At 48.9% G+C, this 12,594-nt stretch overlaps 1 protein-coding gene across 1 annotated transcript in view; it reads right to left on the minus strand.

Annotated features, from left to right (window-relative positions):
• Positions 1-12,076, minus strand: part of LOC144677203 (receptor-type tyrosine-protein phosphatase eta-like) — a gene marked incomplete at its 3' end in the record, with an annotated part of 33,626 nt that extends 21,550 nt beyond the window's left edge. Inside the window, exons 1-4 of the mRNA XM_078537388.1 lie at positions 12,067-12,076; positions 11,400-11,490; positions 10,515-10,588; positions 1,006-1,133 (exon numbers count right to left, since the gene is read on the minus strand). Coding sequence (XP_078393514.1) covers positions 1,006-1,133; positions 10,515-10,588; positions 11,400-11,490; positions 12,067-12,076 — 303 coding nt within the window. The remainder of the gene's footprint in view (positions 1-1,005; positions 1,134-10,514; positions 10,589-11,399; positions 11,491-12,066) is intronic.
• Positions 12,077-12,594: the final 518 nt, after the last annotated feature.

The raw sequence follows: 12,594 nt of genomic DNA on the forward strand, positions 1-12,594 counted from the left end.
CCTCAGGAGCGCTGCACAGAGTTAGTGTGTCCTCCCCTCCAAGTTCCCCTGATACACGCCTTCTAAAGGCTGTTGTGAACCACGTTGGTGTGTGATCAGGCCGATGTGCTCAGGTGATCCAGCGTGGGAGGGATGATTCCGGTGAGCTGGGCTTCAGATGATATGTAGACGAGCGGCAGTGAAAATCCCCACATCTGGCGGCAGGAAATGTGGCCATTGACGGGCGGAGCAGAGAATCGCAAACTGGTTTAATGATGGTGTGGATCTTCTCACCATATTGTCCGCTCACACCCACCGTGATGCCTGACACCAACAGGGCCGGAATATTCTGGCCCAAGTCTCAGAGAGTCGAGGTGGACCCTTTAACCAGCCCACCTCGCACACAGCAGCCCTCGTGGCTGCCCCCAGTCTGTCTCCAGGGCTGACTCCAGCCCGCACCTGCCCCACCACCCAGAACAACCCTGCCATTGGGGCACTTTCTCCCCAGGCAGGAGGGACAAGCCAGGAAACTTCCTGACTCCAGCTACCCACCATGGGGGTAAAACCCCAGCCCAGTGTCTCAGGAGGGGGTTAATACAGGCTGGGGGGATGGGGGGGGGATGGGGGGGGGATGGGGGGGGGATGGGGGGGGGATGGGGGGGAGATGGGGGGGAGATGGGGATGGGGATGGGGGGGAGATGGGGATGGGGGGAGATGGGGGGGAGATGGGGGGGAGATGGGGATGGGGGGGAGATGGGGGGGAGATGGGGATGGGGGGGAGATGGGGGGGAGATGGGGATGGGGGGCGGAGATGGGGGGGAGATGGGGATGGGGGGCGGAGATGGGGGGGAGATGGGGATGGGGGGGGTGTGTGGTTGAGCTGAATCTTGGCTTGTTGTTTTCAGTTTGGCTGAAGATGCCTCTGCTCTGAGGAGTGAGTGAGACTGGGCAGGAGTTCGGATTGAGACAGGAGAGTTTTGGATAAGCGGAGGTTTACAGAGAATAGAAGGAGGTCAGTTCACTTACGCGATATTCTTTGACCAACCCAACAGACTTCTCATCATCACTCTCATCATCTTCACCTTCATGTTCCAACTTTAGCATCTTGGTGAGGAAAGTCAGTAAGTCCGACACTTGGACCTCAGTGTTCTTCTCTGTACAAACATAAGGAGTTAAAAGAATAGAAAGTTACCAGAGAGAAGGAGAGAGGGTGAGAGGACAAGACCGACACAGCTGAGAGCGCGAAGGCTTCAGTATTACATTTTCATTAGGCTCCAGAGATGCCTCCATGTTGAGGGTCCCTCACAATCCCAGGCGGCCTCTCTGGTGCCGATCTCTCCCAGAGGGCCTTCCATCTGCCTCAGGGCTGCGGAGGGGGCGGGGTTGGGGTGGGGGGATGGTGGGGGCGTGGGGGGTGCTGGGGGGGTGGCAGGGGGGGTGGGGGTCGGGGGTGGGGGGTTGGGTGGCGGGTGTGGGGGTGGCGGGTGGTGGGGGGTGGGGTTGTGGGGGATGGGGGGGTGGTGGGGGGTGGGGGGGGCGGGGGGATGGCGGGGGTTGGGGGGGTGGGGGTGGGGTGGCGGGTGGTGGGGGGTGGGGTTGTGGGGGATGGGGGGGTGGGGGTGGTGGGGAGGGGCGGGGAGTGGGGGTGGTGGGTGGTGGGGGGTGGGGTTGTGGGGAATGGGGGGGTGGTGGGGGGTGGTGGGGGGCGGGTGGTGGGGGGCGGGTGGCGGGGGGGCGGGGGGGTGGGATTGTGGGGGATGGGGGGTGGTGGGGGGTGGCGGGGGGGCGGGGGGGTGGCGGGGGTTGGGGGGGTGAGGTGGGGGGTGGTGGGGGGTGGTGGGGAGGGGCGGGGAGTGGGGGTGGCGGGAGGTGGGGTGGGGGGTGGGGGGTGGGGGGCACTGTCAGTGGAGCAGTTGCAGGGGAGGCAGGAGCAACAGAGGGCAAGAGACAGACAGATGGAGCAAGTGAAAATGAGACAGTGTGAGCGATGGGCAGAGCCAGAGAGAACAAGAGACAGAGACAGAGCAAGTGAGAGAGACAAAGAGAGATATAGTGTGAGAGAGAGAAGTAGAGTGAGTGAGACAGAGTGATGTCAACATTAACCCTGTTGCTCTCCCCAAAAAACATGCATAGCAGGCCTGAGGGGCTGAATGGCCTACTCCTGTTCCTATAAACAAAACACTGAGCGAAAAAGAGAGAAATAGAGCATACGAGAGAGAGCAAATGAAGGAGAGATAGACAGAGCGAGCAACAGAGAGAGAGAGTTTTATGTCTTGGGTAGATGAGTTCATTGGTAAGTGCACTCTAACTGCCTGCCTCCCTGTGTTCTCATCAATTGCTGCTTTCAATCAATAATGGGGAGGGACTGATGTAAGAATAAATAGTGAAGGTTTATTGGGACATAGGGCAGAGCACCAGATCATACGTGCTCACTCAGAAACCTCCAGAACTGGACTTCCAGTTCCCAGTTGCTTGCACTGTACAGTGATTTATCAGTGCTGTCACATGATCAGTACACTTGCATTCTCACTTTACCACAGCGAGAGACAGACAGGGCGAGTGAGGGGGAGAGAGAGATTGTCATGAAGCTATTAATGTATAAAATGTTATTGGACTTTTTAAAAAAAATAGAGGTTTAGTCTGTAGTGTGTCTGTGTGTGTTTTCATTGCATTAAAGCCAACTAGTCTGGGTGCTTTGATGTACAGTAGTTTTGAGGGTACACTTTCGTTTTGTTGAATAGAGCATTCAAGAGTGGGAGTGAAATCTTGCACCTAGCTAGGAGACACCAAGCGCTGTTTATATTACTAATATAATTGGTACTATGAAAGGGGTTTTATTGTTAGCAGAGGTGGAGTTCAAAGGGGCTGGTGATACAAAGAGAATTCAATGAGCTGTGTTGGGTATAACAGACAGCAGTTTTGTGTGTGCAGAGCAGAGGCGATGTAAGATCAAAGCCTGTAAACCTACCCCTGTGACTGCACAGGAACCAAAATGAAAGGAACCTCATTTTGAATTTATAAGGTGAAAATGCTTTGCCTGGTGTTTGGTTAAGTCTATGGGTTGCTGTTACCATGGTGGGGATTAGTTTGGGAATTTGTTAAAAGTTATGACAGTAATAATTTGTAGCCATGTGTATGTGTTTAATTTGTTGTAAAATATTACATGTCTCATTTAGTTTGAAATAAAAACCTCCTGATAACTGGTGGTCTGATTCCTGATTTCAGAGCTGCATCTCAAACATACCATTTAAAAATATAGGTTATGACAGTTGTTTAAAGTTTACCTCTGGGATTTTAAATAACAGCATTTACCAGCTGCTGTGTCATAACAGAGATAGAGTGAGCAAAGGAGAGAAAGAGAGACAGCGAGCGAGAGCAGGAGAGACAGAGTGAGCGAGAGAGAGGCAGAGCAAAGAAGAGAGACAGAGAGTCAGAGTGAGCGAGAGAGAGGGAGTACATTGTTTGTGTCCAGTGAGCTCCCATGTTCAGAGGTATGATGTTCTGCTGTTTAGGAGCAGGAGCTGTCATTAATCAAAGTGGCTGTTGGGTAATCTGAATCAGTTTCGGTGTTGCTGTGATAGGGTGGGATAATAGGTAAGGAATAGAGTACAGAGAGAGGTTTCGAGGTTAGTGTACTCATAGGCTGGGATCTTCTGGCCCTGCCAGTGGCAGACATCATTACGGGTGGGACAGGAAAATTTGGAGAGTCATTAAAAGTCAACAACTCCCGCAAAAGCCTTTGATGTGGCACTTTATCAAATACCTTCTGGAAATCTAAGTACAGCACATCCACCAGTTCCCCTTTATCCACAGCACAGGTTACTTCCTCAAAAAACTCCATTAAATTGGTTAAACATGATTCCCCTTTCACAAAACCATATTTTTTAAAAAATTGTTTGTGGGATGTGGTTGTCACTGGCTAGGTCAGCATTTATTACCCATCCCTAATTACCCTTGTTTAGGGGGCATTTTTAAGAGTCAACCACATTACTGTGGGTCTGGAGTCACATGTAGGCCAGACCAGGTAAGGACGACAGATTTCCTTCCCTAAAGGACATTAGTGAACCAGATGGCTTTTTACAACAATCGACAATGGTTTCATGGTCATCATTAGACTTTTAATTCCAGATTTTTATTGAATTCAAATTCCACCATCTGCTCTGGTGGGATTTGAACCCAGGTCCCCAGAAAATTACCCAGGGTTTCTGGATTATCAGTCCAGTGACAGTACCACCATGCCACCACCTCCCCTATTGACTCTGCCTGATTGCCTTGAATGTTTCTAAGTGCCCTGCTACAGCATCTTTAATAATAGACTCTAACATTTTCCCTATGACAGATGTTGGGCTAACTGGCTTGTAGTTTCCTGCTTTCTGTCTCCCTCCCTTTTTGAATAAAGGAGTTATATTTAATATTTCCCAATCTAATGGAACCTTCCCCAAATCTAGGGAGTTTTAGAAAATTAAAACCAGCGCATTAACTATCTCATTAGCCACTTCCTTTGAAAGGCTAGGATGAAATCCATCTGGACCTGGGCACTTGTCAGCCCGCAGCCCCAACAATCTGATCAGTCCCACTTCCCTGGTGACTGTAATTTTCCTGAGTTCCTCCCTTCCTCCCATTTCCTGATTTACAGCTATTTCTGGGATGTTACTTGTATCCTCTATAGTGAAGACAAATGCAAAATACCTGTTCAATTCATCTGTCATCTCCTTATTTTCCATTAATTCTCCAGACGCACTCTCTATAGGACCAACACTCACTTTGTTAACTCTTTTCTTTTTAAATATCTATAGAAACTCTTAGTATCTATCTTTATATTTCTAACTAGCTTTCTCTCATACTCTATTTTTTCTCTTCTTATTAATCTTTTTGTCATTCTTTGCTGTTCTTTATGCTCTGCCCAATCTTCTCTCCTGCTACCTGTCTTTGCACAATTATATGCTTTTCTTTAAAGTTTGATACTGTCTTTGACTTTTTTAGTTAACGCGTATGGTGGGCCCTCTCCTTGGAATTTTTCTTTCTCATTGGAATGCAGCTATTCTGAAATATCCCTTTAAATGTTTGCCACTGAACCGCTATTGACCTATCCCTTAACCACATTTGCCAGTTTACTTTAGCTAGCTCTGCTTTCATACCCTCATAAATGCCCTTATTTAAATTTAAAATACTAGTCTTAGACCTACTCTTCTTTTCCTCAAAATTAATGTAAAATTCAATCATATTATGATCGCTACTACCTAGGGGTGCCTTCACTATGAGGTTATCAATTGATCCTAATTCATTGCTCAATACACGTCTAGTATATCCTGCTCTCTGGATGGCTCCAGAACGTGCTGTCCTTAGAAACTATGCTGAAAACATTCTATGAACTCTTCATCCAGGCTACCTTTGCCCATCTGATTTTTCTAGTCTACATGTAGATTAAAATCCCCCATGATTATTGCTGTACCTTTCCAACAAGCTCCCATTACCTCTTCTTTCACACTCTGTCCTACCATGTAGTTACGACTAGGGGGCATGTACACCACTCCAAGTGACTTCCGGCCTTTATAATTTCTCATCTCTACCCAAGCCGCTTCTACATCCTGGTTTCCTGAACTTAGATCATTCATCTCTAATGTGTTAATACTATCATTAATTAACAGAGCCACCCCTCCATCTTTTCCTAACTTCCCGTCCTTCCTAAATGTCACACACCCTTCAATGTTCAGGTCCCAGTCTGTGTCATCCTGTAACAACGTCTCTGTAATGGTTATCAGATCGTACTTACTTATTTCTATTTGCACTATCAGTTCATCTGTTTTGTTTAGAGTGCCAAGTGCACTTAGATACAGAGCCTTTAGTTTTGTCCTATTATCTTTGTAGCGTCTAGCCTTATCGACTGATTTACTCTTAGATTTGTACTCTGTTCCTTCCTGTCACAGTCTATCATTTCCCATATTACGACCTCTCTCTTGCCTTGTCTCTACTCTTTGGTTTACCGCATCTTCCCAAATTTGATCCCTTGTCCCCACTATTCAGTTTAAAACCCTTTCTGCTTCCCTAGTTATGCAGCTGGCAAGGACGCCAGCTCCAGCATAGTTCAGGTGTAAACCGCCCCAATGGTACAGCCCCCACTTTCCCCAATACCGTTGCCAGTGCCCCACAAACCGGAACCCACTCCTCCCACACCAGTCCTTGAGCCACACATTCATCTCTCTAATCTGATTTTTCCTATGCCAATTTGCACATGGCTCAGGTAATAATCCAGAGATTGGTGTCTACATAGATCACGATGACTGGATCCTCCCCCTCCCACTGCAAGTTCCTCTCCAGCCCTGAGTAGATGTCCCGAACCCTGGCACTGGGCAGGCAACACAGCCACCTGGACTCTTGTTCTTTTCGGCAGGGAACAGTGTCAATCCCCCTCACTATATTATCCCCTACTACCACTACAATCCTTTTTGCTCCCCCTGGCTTGACCGGCTTCCTGTACCACAGTGCCATGGCCAGCCAGCTCATCTACCTTGCAGACTTCACTTTCATCCACAGGTTGAGTACCTCAAACCTGTTTGAGGAAGGTAAACCCTGAGGCTCCTCCCCTCCTCCCCGCTCAGTTCCATTACCTGCCTCACTGACAGTCACATCCTCCTGTCCCTCACTGCTGACCAAAACAGATGACCCTACTCTAAGAGGTGTGGCTGTTTTCTGGAACAAAGTATCCAGGTATTTCTCCCCCTCCCCTACGCTGTGCAGTGTCTGCAGTTCAGCTTCCAGATCGGTAATCCTGATCCAGAACTCCTCTAGCTGCTTACACTTCCTGCAGACATGTTTGTCCTGGACCCCGTTGGTTCCCAGCTGTTCTCACATTCCCGAGCTGCTGACTTGCCAGTTACTCAACAACCAGCTCCTTCCACTGCACTGAAATAAGGAAACACCTCCTCCCCTGAACTCCCCACTCACCAAACTCATATCAGCTCACTCTGCTGCAACCTGCACTGTGTTTACTGGTTCTCTATAAACTGCAAACAGTTTCTCCCTATCTACCCTGTCCAGACCCCTCATGATTTTGAACACCCCTATCAAATCTCCTCTCAACCTTCTCTTCTCCAAGGAAAATAGTTCCAACCTCTCCAGTCTGTCTATATAACTGAAGTTTCCTTATCCCGGGAACCATCCTTATGAATCTTTTCTGCTCTCTCTCTAATGCATTCACATCCTTCCTAAAGTGCGGTGCCCAGAGCTGGACACAACACTCCAGCTGAGGCTGAACCAGTGTTTTATACAAGTTTAACATAGCCTCCCTGCTCTTGTACTCTATGCCCCTATTAATAAAGCCCAGCAAACTGTCCCTTTATTACCTGCTCTCTCCACCTGTCCTACCACCTTCAACGGTTTTTGCACATATACACCCAGGTCCCTCTGCTCCTGCACCCCCTGTAGAATTGTACCCTTTATTTTATATTGTCTCTCCACGTTCTTCTGATCAAAGTGAATCACTCCACATTTCTCTGCATGAACTCTATCTGCCATCTGTCTGCCCATTTCACCCACTTGTCTCTGTCCTTTTGAAGTTTGACATTGTGTTCCTCACAGTTTACAATGCTTCCTATCATCCGCAAATTTGAAATTGTTCCCTGTGCACCGAGGTCCAGGTCAGTGTCATTTGGTGTAGCTACAGAACTTGAGTATTGTTGAAAAAAAAAGACTTGGGGCTGGAATTTTCCACTCCGGCCAGTGGCAGGAATTGCCAGTGGGAAATCAGTTTGGAATTGTGGTCCTGATTTTGATGGCGGGTTAAAGGTGGCTGGAGTTTCCTGCTGATCTATGTCAGCGACCATACTTACCTTAATTTATCTCATGAATGCTTATTAAAAGGCCAACTTGTGGAATTATGTTCCCCTCCAAATGAAGTATCCTGCCAGTGGATCATTAGAACAGTCTGTTTCCCAGCTATATACAAGTGTTGTGCACCTAGCGAGCTTCACTGCATCTCCAGTTATGTAGGTGCTGCTTCTGCCTGTCTTTAAGAGTAATGCTGCAAGACTTAGGGAACTTGGATTGCAAGCTGGGCAGGGGAGGCAGGTTTACGAGGGAAGCGGGCGAGAGGGGTCGGGGAAGGGAGGGTGGGTGTCTGGGGAAGGGGAGGCAGTGCCTTGGTGGGGGGTCATTGGTGGTGTCAACGGTGGGATTCAGGGGGTGGGTGAACTCAGGGTACATGTGGTAGGAGGGTACAGTCACAACCAGAGGGTGGAGTGGGATGGCAGGTCCACAGCGAGAGTCTGGTAGGTGAAGGTCTTATGGTGGGGGGGTGGGTAATAGAGGGAGACGGGACAAGTGGCTCAGATATCGGGCAGGGTCAGGGTCAGGGTCAGGGTGGGCTTGGGGCTGGTTACAGGTGTCGGCTCCCATTCTAGAGGAGGTGGATTGTTATAGGGTCCAGGGTAATGGAGGGAGGTTCGAGGGTGACTGGAGGGAGAGGAACGGTGCTATTCAGGGGTCTATGGTGATGGGTGGAAGTTGGTGGGTGACAGGGAGAGGGTAAAGGTGGGTGGAGTGTGTCTGAAAAGTTAGGCCAGCCACTTTCGCAAGGCTGTTCGAGACAACCCAGTGGCTCTGGACGTGTGAATCCTCGAGGTGGGAGGAGGGTCTTTTCAGGTGGGTGGAGTTCAAGGTCAGCACAAGTGGCCGATTAAAGGGACATCCTAATAATGCTGAGGCAGCTGGATGTGACAGATGCTGAGCTGTGGTGCAGCCCACATTGCAGCAACTTTTGTTGCAGATCCATGGGTCTCATAACATCGAGATCTCACCCAGAGGTGGAACTGCCAGTCCTCAGACATTTACCATTGGCTGCAGTCAGAGGCAGGGAGGGAGGGAGTCAGGGAGTGAGGGAGTGAGGGAGGGAGGGAGTGAGGCAGGGAGGGAGGCAGGAAGGGAGGGAGAGAGGCAGGGAGTGAGGGAGTGAGGCAGGGAGGGAGTGAAGGAGGGAGTGAGGCAGGGAGGGATGGAAGGAGGGAGTGAGGCAGGGAGGGATGGAGGGAGGGAGGGAGTGAGGCAGGGAGTGAGGCAGGGGGGGAGGGATGGAGGCAGGGAGTGAGGCAGGGAGGGAGGGATGGAGGGAGGGAGTGAGGGAGTGAGGCAGGGAGGGAGGGAGTGAGGGAGTGAGTGAGGCAGGGAGGGATGGATGGAGGGAGTGAGGCAGGGAGGGATGGAGGGAGGGAGTGAGGCAGGGAGGGAGGGATGGAGGGAGGGAGTGAGGACGGTGGATGCTTCCAAGGGGCAGGGCTGGTGGAGGGCAGCCAAGTCCCGACTCCAAACCTCCATCCACCCGGGTGAATGGTCATGGCTGACAAGGGATCACATGGTTAATCTTCCTATGAGGCCAAGGCCATGGTTTTCCTCTATTCAATCTTGAGAGTAGTGGAGAGAAGCAGAAAAGTGTCAATGTGAGGCTTTTTCACACGGCTTTCATCACCCTGGTCAAAGAGCAATGTCTCCACACGCTGACATGTGTGAACAGGAGGAACACCCATCACTAGTCCTCCAGGATGTCCTTCACCTGGAAGGGGTGGGATGGGGTTGTCTAGACAGAGGACAGGTGAAGGGCTTTGCACTTGCCTGTAGAGGACATGCTCACTTAATGTATCACTTCAATTCGTTCACACGTCCACTGAGGCATCAATAATGCAGGCTGCAGGCAGCCCTGCCTTGGTAATGGCTCTCATTCCCATGGGGAGATGCACAGGGACATGAGGAGTAAGGGCCTGAGCACCAGGAGGCAGCCGGGCCTCTATAAGCTCAAGAGGCTGGTGAACATGGAGCACGACCAAGGTGAGCATTGGCCTGATCGTGGGTGTATCGCTGAGAGTCTCTCATCTGGAGGTGAGCAATAGGTAATGCCAGAGGCAGTCTCCTATGTCTGGGGATGTGGTTGCTCACATCTACCAGCTTCTCCAGTACAAACTGTGGTCACAAGGGCTCTGGAGAAGCCCTTCTGGGAGCTCCTGACCCACAATGTGTGAATGGCTCTCTGGGTGCCCTTTACATACAGAGACATGCCTCTGTCTCCATTTGTAAATCCCCCTTTCTAGTCCCTCATTTACCCCAATCCTTCTCTTAACTTTTTACTATTTTTATGTCTATAAAAGACTTTTGGATTCCCTTTCCTGTCAGTTGTCAGTCTTCCTCACAGACTCTCTTTCCTTCTCTTATTTGCTTTTTCACCTCCTGTCTGAACTTTCTATATTTAGGCTGGTTCTCAACGGTACTATCCACCTGAACATAAGCACACTCTTTCAGCATTCAGGGATCTCTGGTTTGTTTGCCCTACCTTTCCGCTTTTGTGAGAATATACCTTCTTTGTACTTGAACTATCTCTTCTTTAAAGGCAGCCCATTGTTCAGTTGTAGTTTTGTCTCTAATCTTTGATTCCAATTTATCTGGGCAAGATCCACCCTTACCCACTGGAGATGACCCTCCCCCAGTTAATTCTCTTCCTCAGGATTGCTCCTTATGGAGTCCTCAAGGGGAGAGCAGCTCTGTTTCCTTACCTGATGTCCGAGGGCTCACCAGAGGGGCAATGACCAGAGGACTGGACTCCTGAGTCTTTCTTTGCTGCTTCCTCCTGTATGTCAAAAAAAAACTATCAGTTAGAAGCAAATCTCAGCAATTTATCCAGATAGTGTCAGTCACCACCTATAGGTCTGGGATATAGACCAGAGCCCGAGAGAGAGAGAGAGAGAGAGAGACAGAGGCATAGAGAGAGAGAGGAGGAGAGAGAAAGAGAGAGAGAGAGAGGCAGACACAGAGGCATAGAGAGAGAGAGAGGAAGAGAGAAAAAGAGAGAGAGAGGCAGAGACAGAGGCATAGAGAGAGAGAGAGGGGAGGAGAGAGAGAGAGAGAGGCAGAGATAGAGACAGAGGCATAGAGAGAGAGAGAGAGGAGGAGAGAGAAAGAGAGAGAGGTAGGCAATCTGAAAAATATCCATTAACCACTACTCTCTGTTTCCTGTCACTCAGGCAGTTCTGTATCCCATTGGATTCAGTTTTTTTACATCATATTTATCAAACATCACTTGAAAATACTTATGAACAACACAAAGCACACAGTCCCTCAACCAGAGCTGGGGGAGGGATGGGAGGAATCGGTGTGGGGTGTGGGTGTGTAGAGTGGGTTGCGAGGGGGAGTGGAAGGAGTTGAAGGAGTCACAGAATCAGGGGGGGTGATGGGATCAGAGGGGGTCATGAAGAGGTGGGGGTGTCTCTGCAGGGGGGGTGTAGAGGGATGGACAGCTGTTCCTGCACACTGCACCTGTATCTCTGGCCTGTTGAATGGGACTGAGAGAGATTCCAGTAACTTCCCCAATCCCAGATAATCTCACTCTCCCCTCACTGGGAAAATTCCCAGTCTCAAACTCAGAGATCCACTGTACTCACCTGCAGAACAGGAAAGCAAGAACCAGGAAGCTGATCAAAACCAAACTCAGGAAGAAAGTTGCAACGATCTTGCTGGTTCTTCCAGATGATACTATCAAAACAAAAATCAGTGGAAGAAAATTCAATTCATATCAAACGGAAAATATCATCTTCAGTTTCAGCAGAGAGGCAGGATTTAACAATCAACTTTTACATTCTGCAACAGTCCGACTGAATTCAGGCCCAAAACCTCAAAGACAATCCCATTAACCAATCAGAACCAAGTCTAGCGACATCACTGAGTCTGGATCACACACTAACAGGCCATTCGGCCCCACCAGCCTGTGTTGGTGTTTACTCTCCACATCAGCCAATCATTCCAATCACATTCACCCACCCCTGTTCCCAAAACCCTTCTTCACCTTTTCCCCCAATCACCTCTCCAATTGAATCTTGAAGGTTGACACAGTTTCTGCCAAAGTCATTAACCCAGGAAGTGAATTCCACATCTTCACAACTCTCTGAAGCAGTTTCCCCTGCTCTCTGTTCCAAATCTCTTCCATTTAATCTTCTATTGAGATCCCCCAACCACTGGAAACACTCTGCTTCTATGTATGCTGTCCCATCCTTTCATCATTTTAAACATTTCTATGATTTTATCCTGTAAAAAGGTACCATTTTTTTATACCTTTCTTCATATTGGTATTTACTCATAACAGTCAGTCTCAGAGTGAGTCTGTGCTGAAACCTCTCTAAAGCCTCAATATCCTCCCAATAGTGTGGACCCAATACTGTTCACAATCTCTAACTGAGTCTTATTAAAGTTTTATAAAGGTTCATCTCAGCTTGTGTTCTAACCTAAATTTCAGTCAGCTTTTTTTTTAATCAACCCAAAGCACTGCCTTTAATGTCCTGTCAATCTGTCCCCTCCCCTTCAATCCCCTAATCCTATTCCTATTCCCACTTCACCATGATAATGATTCTGACCAAACTGAACCCTTTCACACTGACTCACTGAATTCCATCTGTCATTTTACAGCCCATTTGCATCTTAGCAAATCACTTTATATCTGTAAATCTGAAGCCTTCCCTCTCTGATTCAAATCACTTATCCTCCAGTAAACAGGAGGAGATCAGAACTGAACCCCATGGAATACCACACCCCACTCTAGAAAAATTCTCCCTGTCCCCATCCAACCAGTTTCTAAGACTTCCC

This window comes from Cetorhinus maximus, unplaced genomic scaffold (assembly GCF_964194155.1).
Source record: "Cetorhinus maximus unplaced genomic scaffold, sCetMax3.hap1.1 HAP1_SCAFFOLD_2301, whole genome shotgun sequence".
In the NCBI taxonomy this organism is placed as follows: Eukaryota; Metazoa; Chordata; class Chondrichthyes; order Lamniformes; family Cetorhinidae; genus Cetorhinus; species Cetorhinus maximus.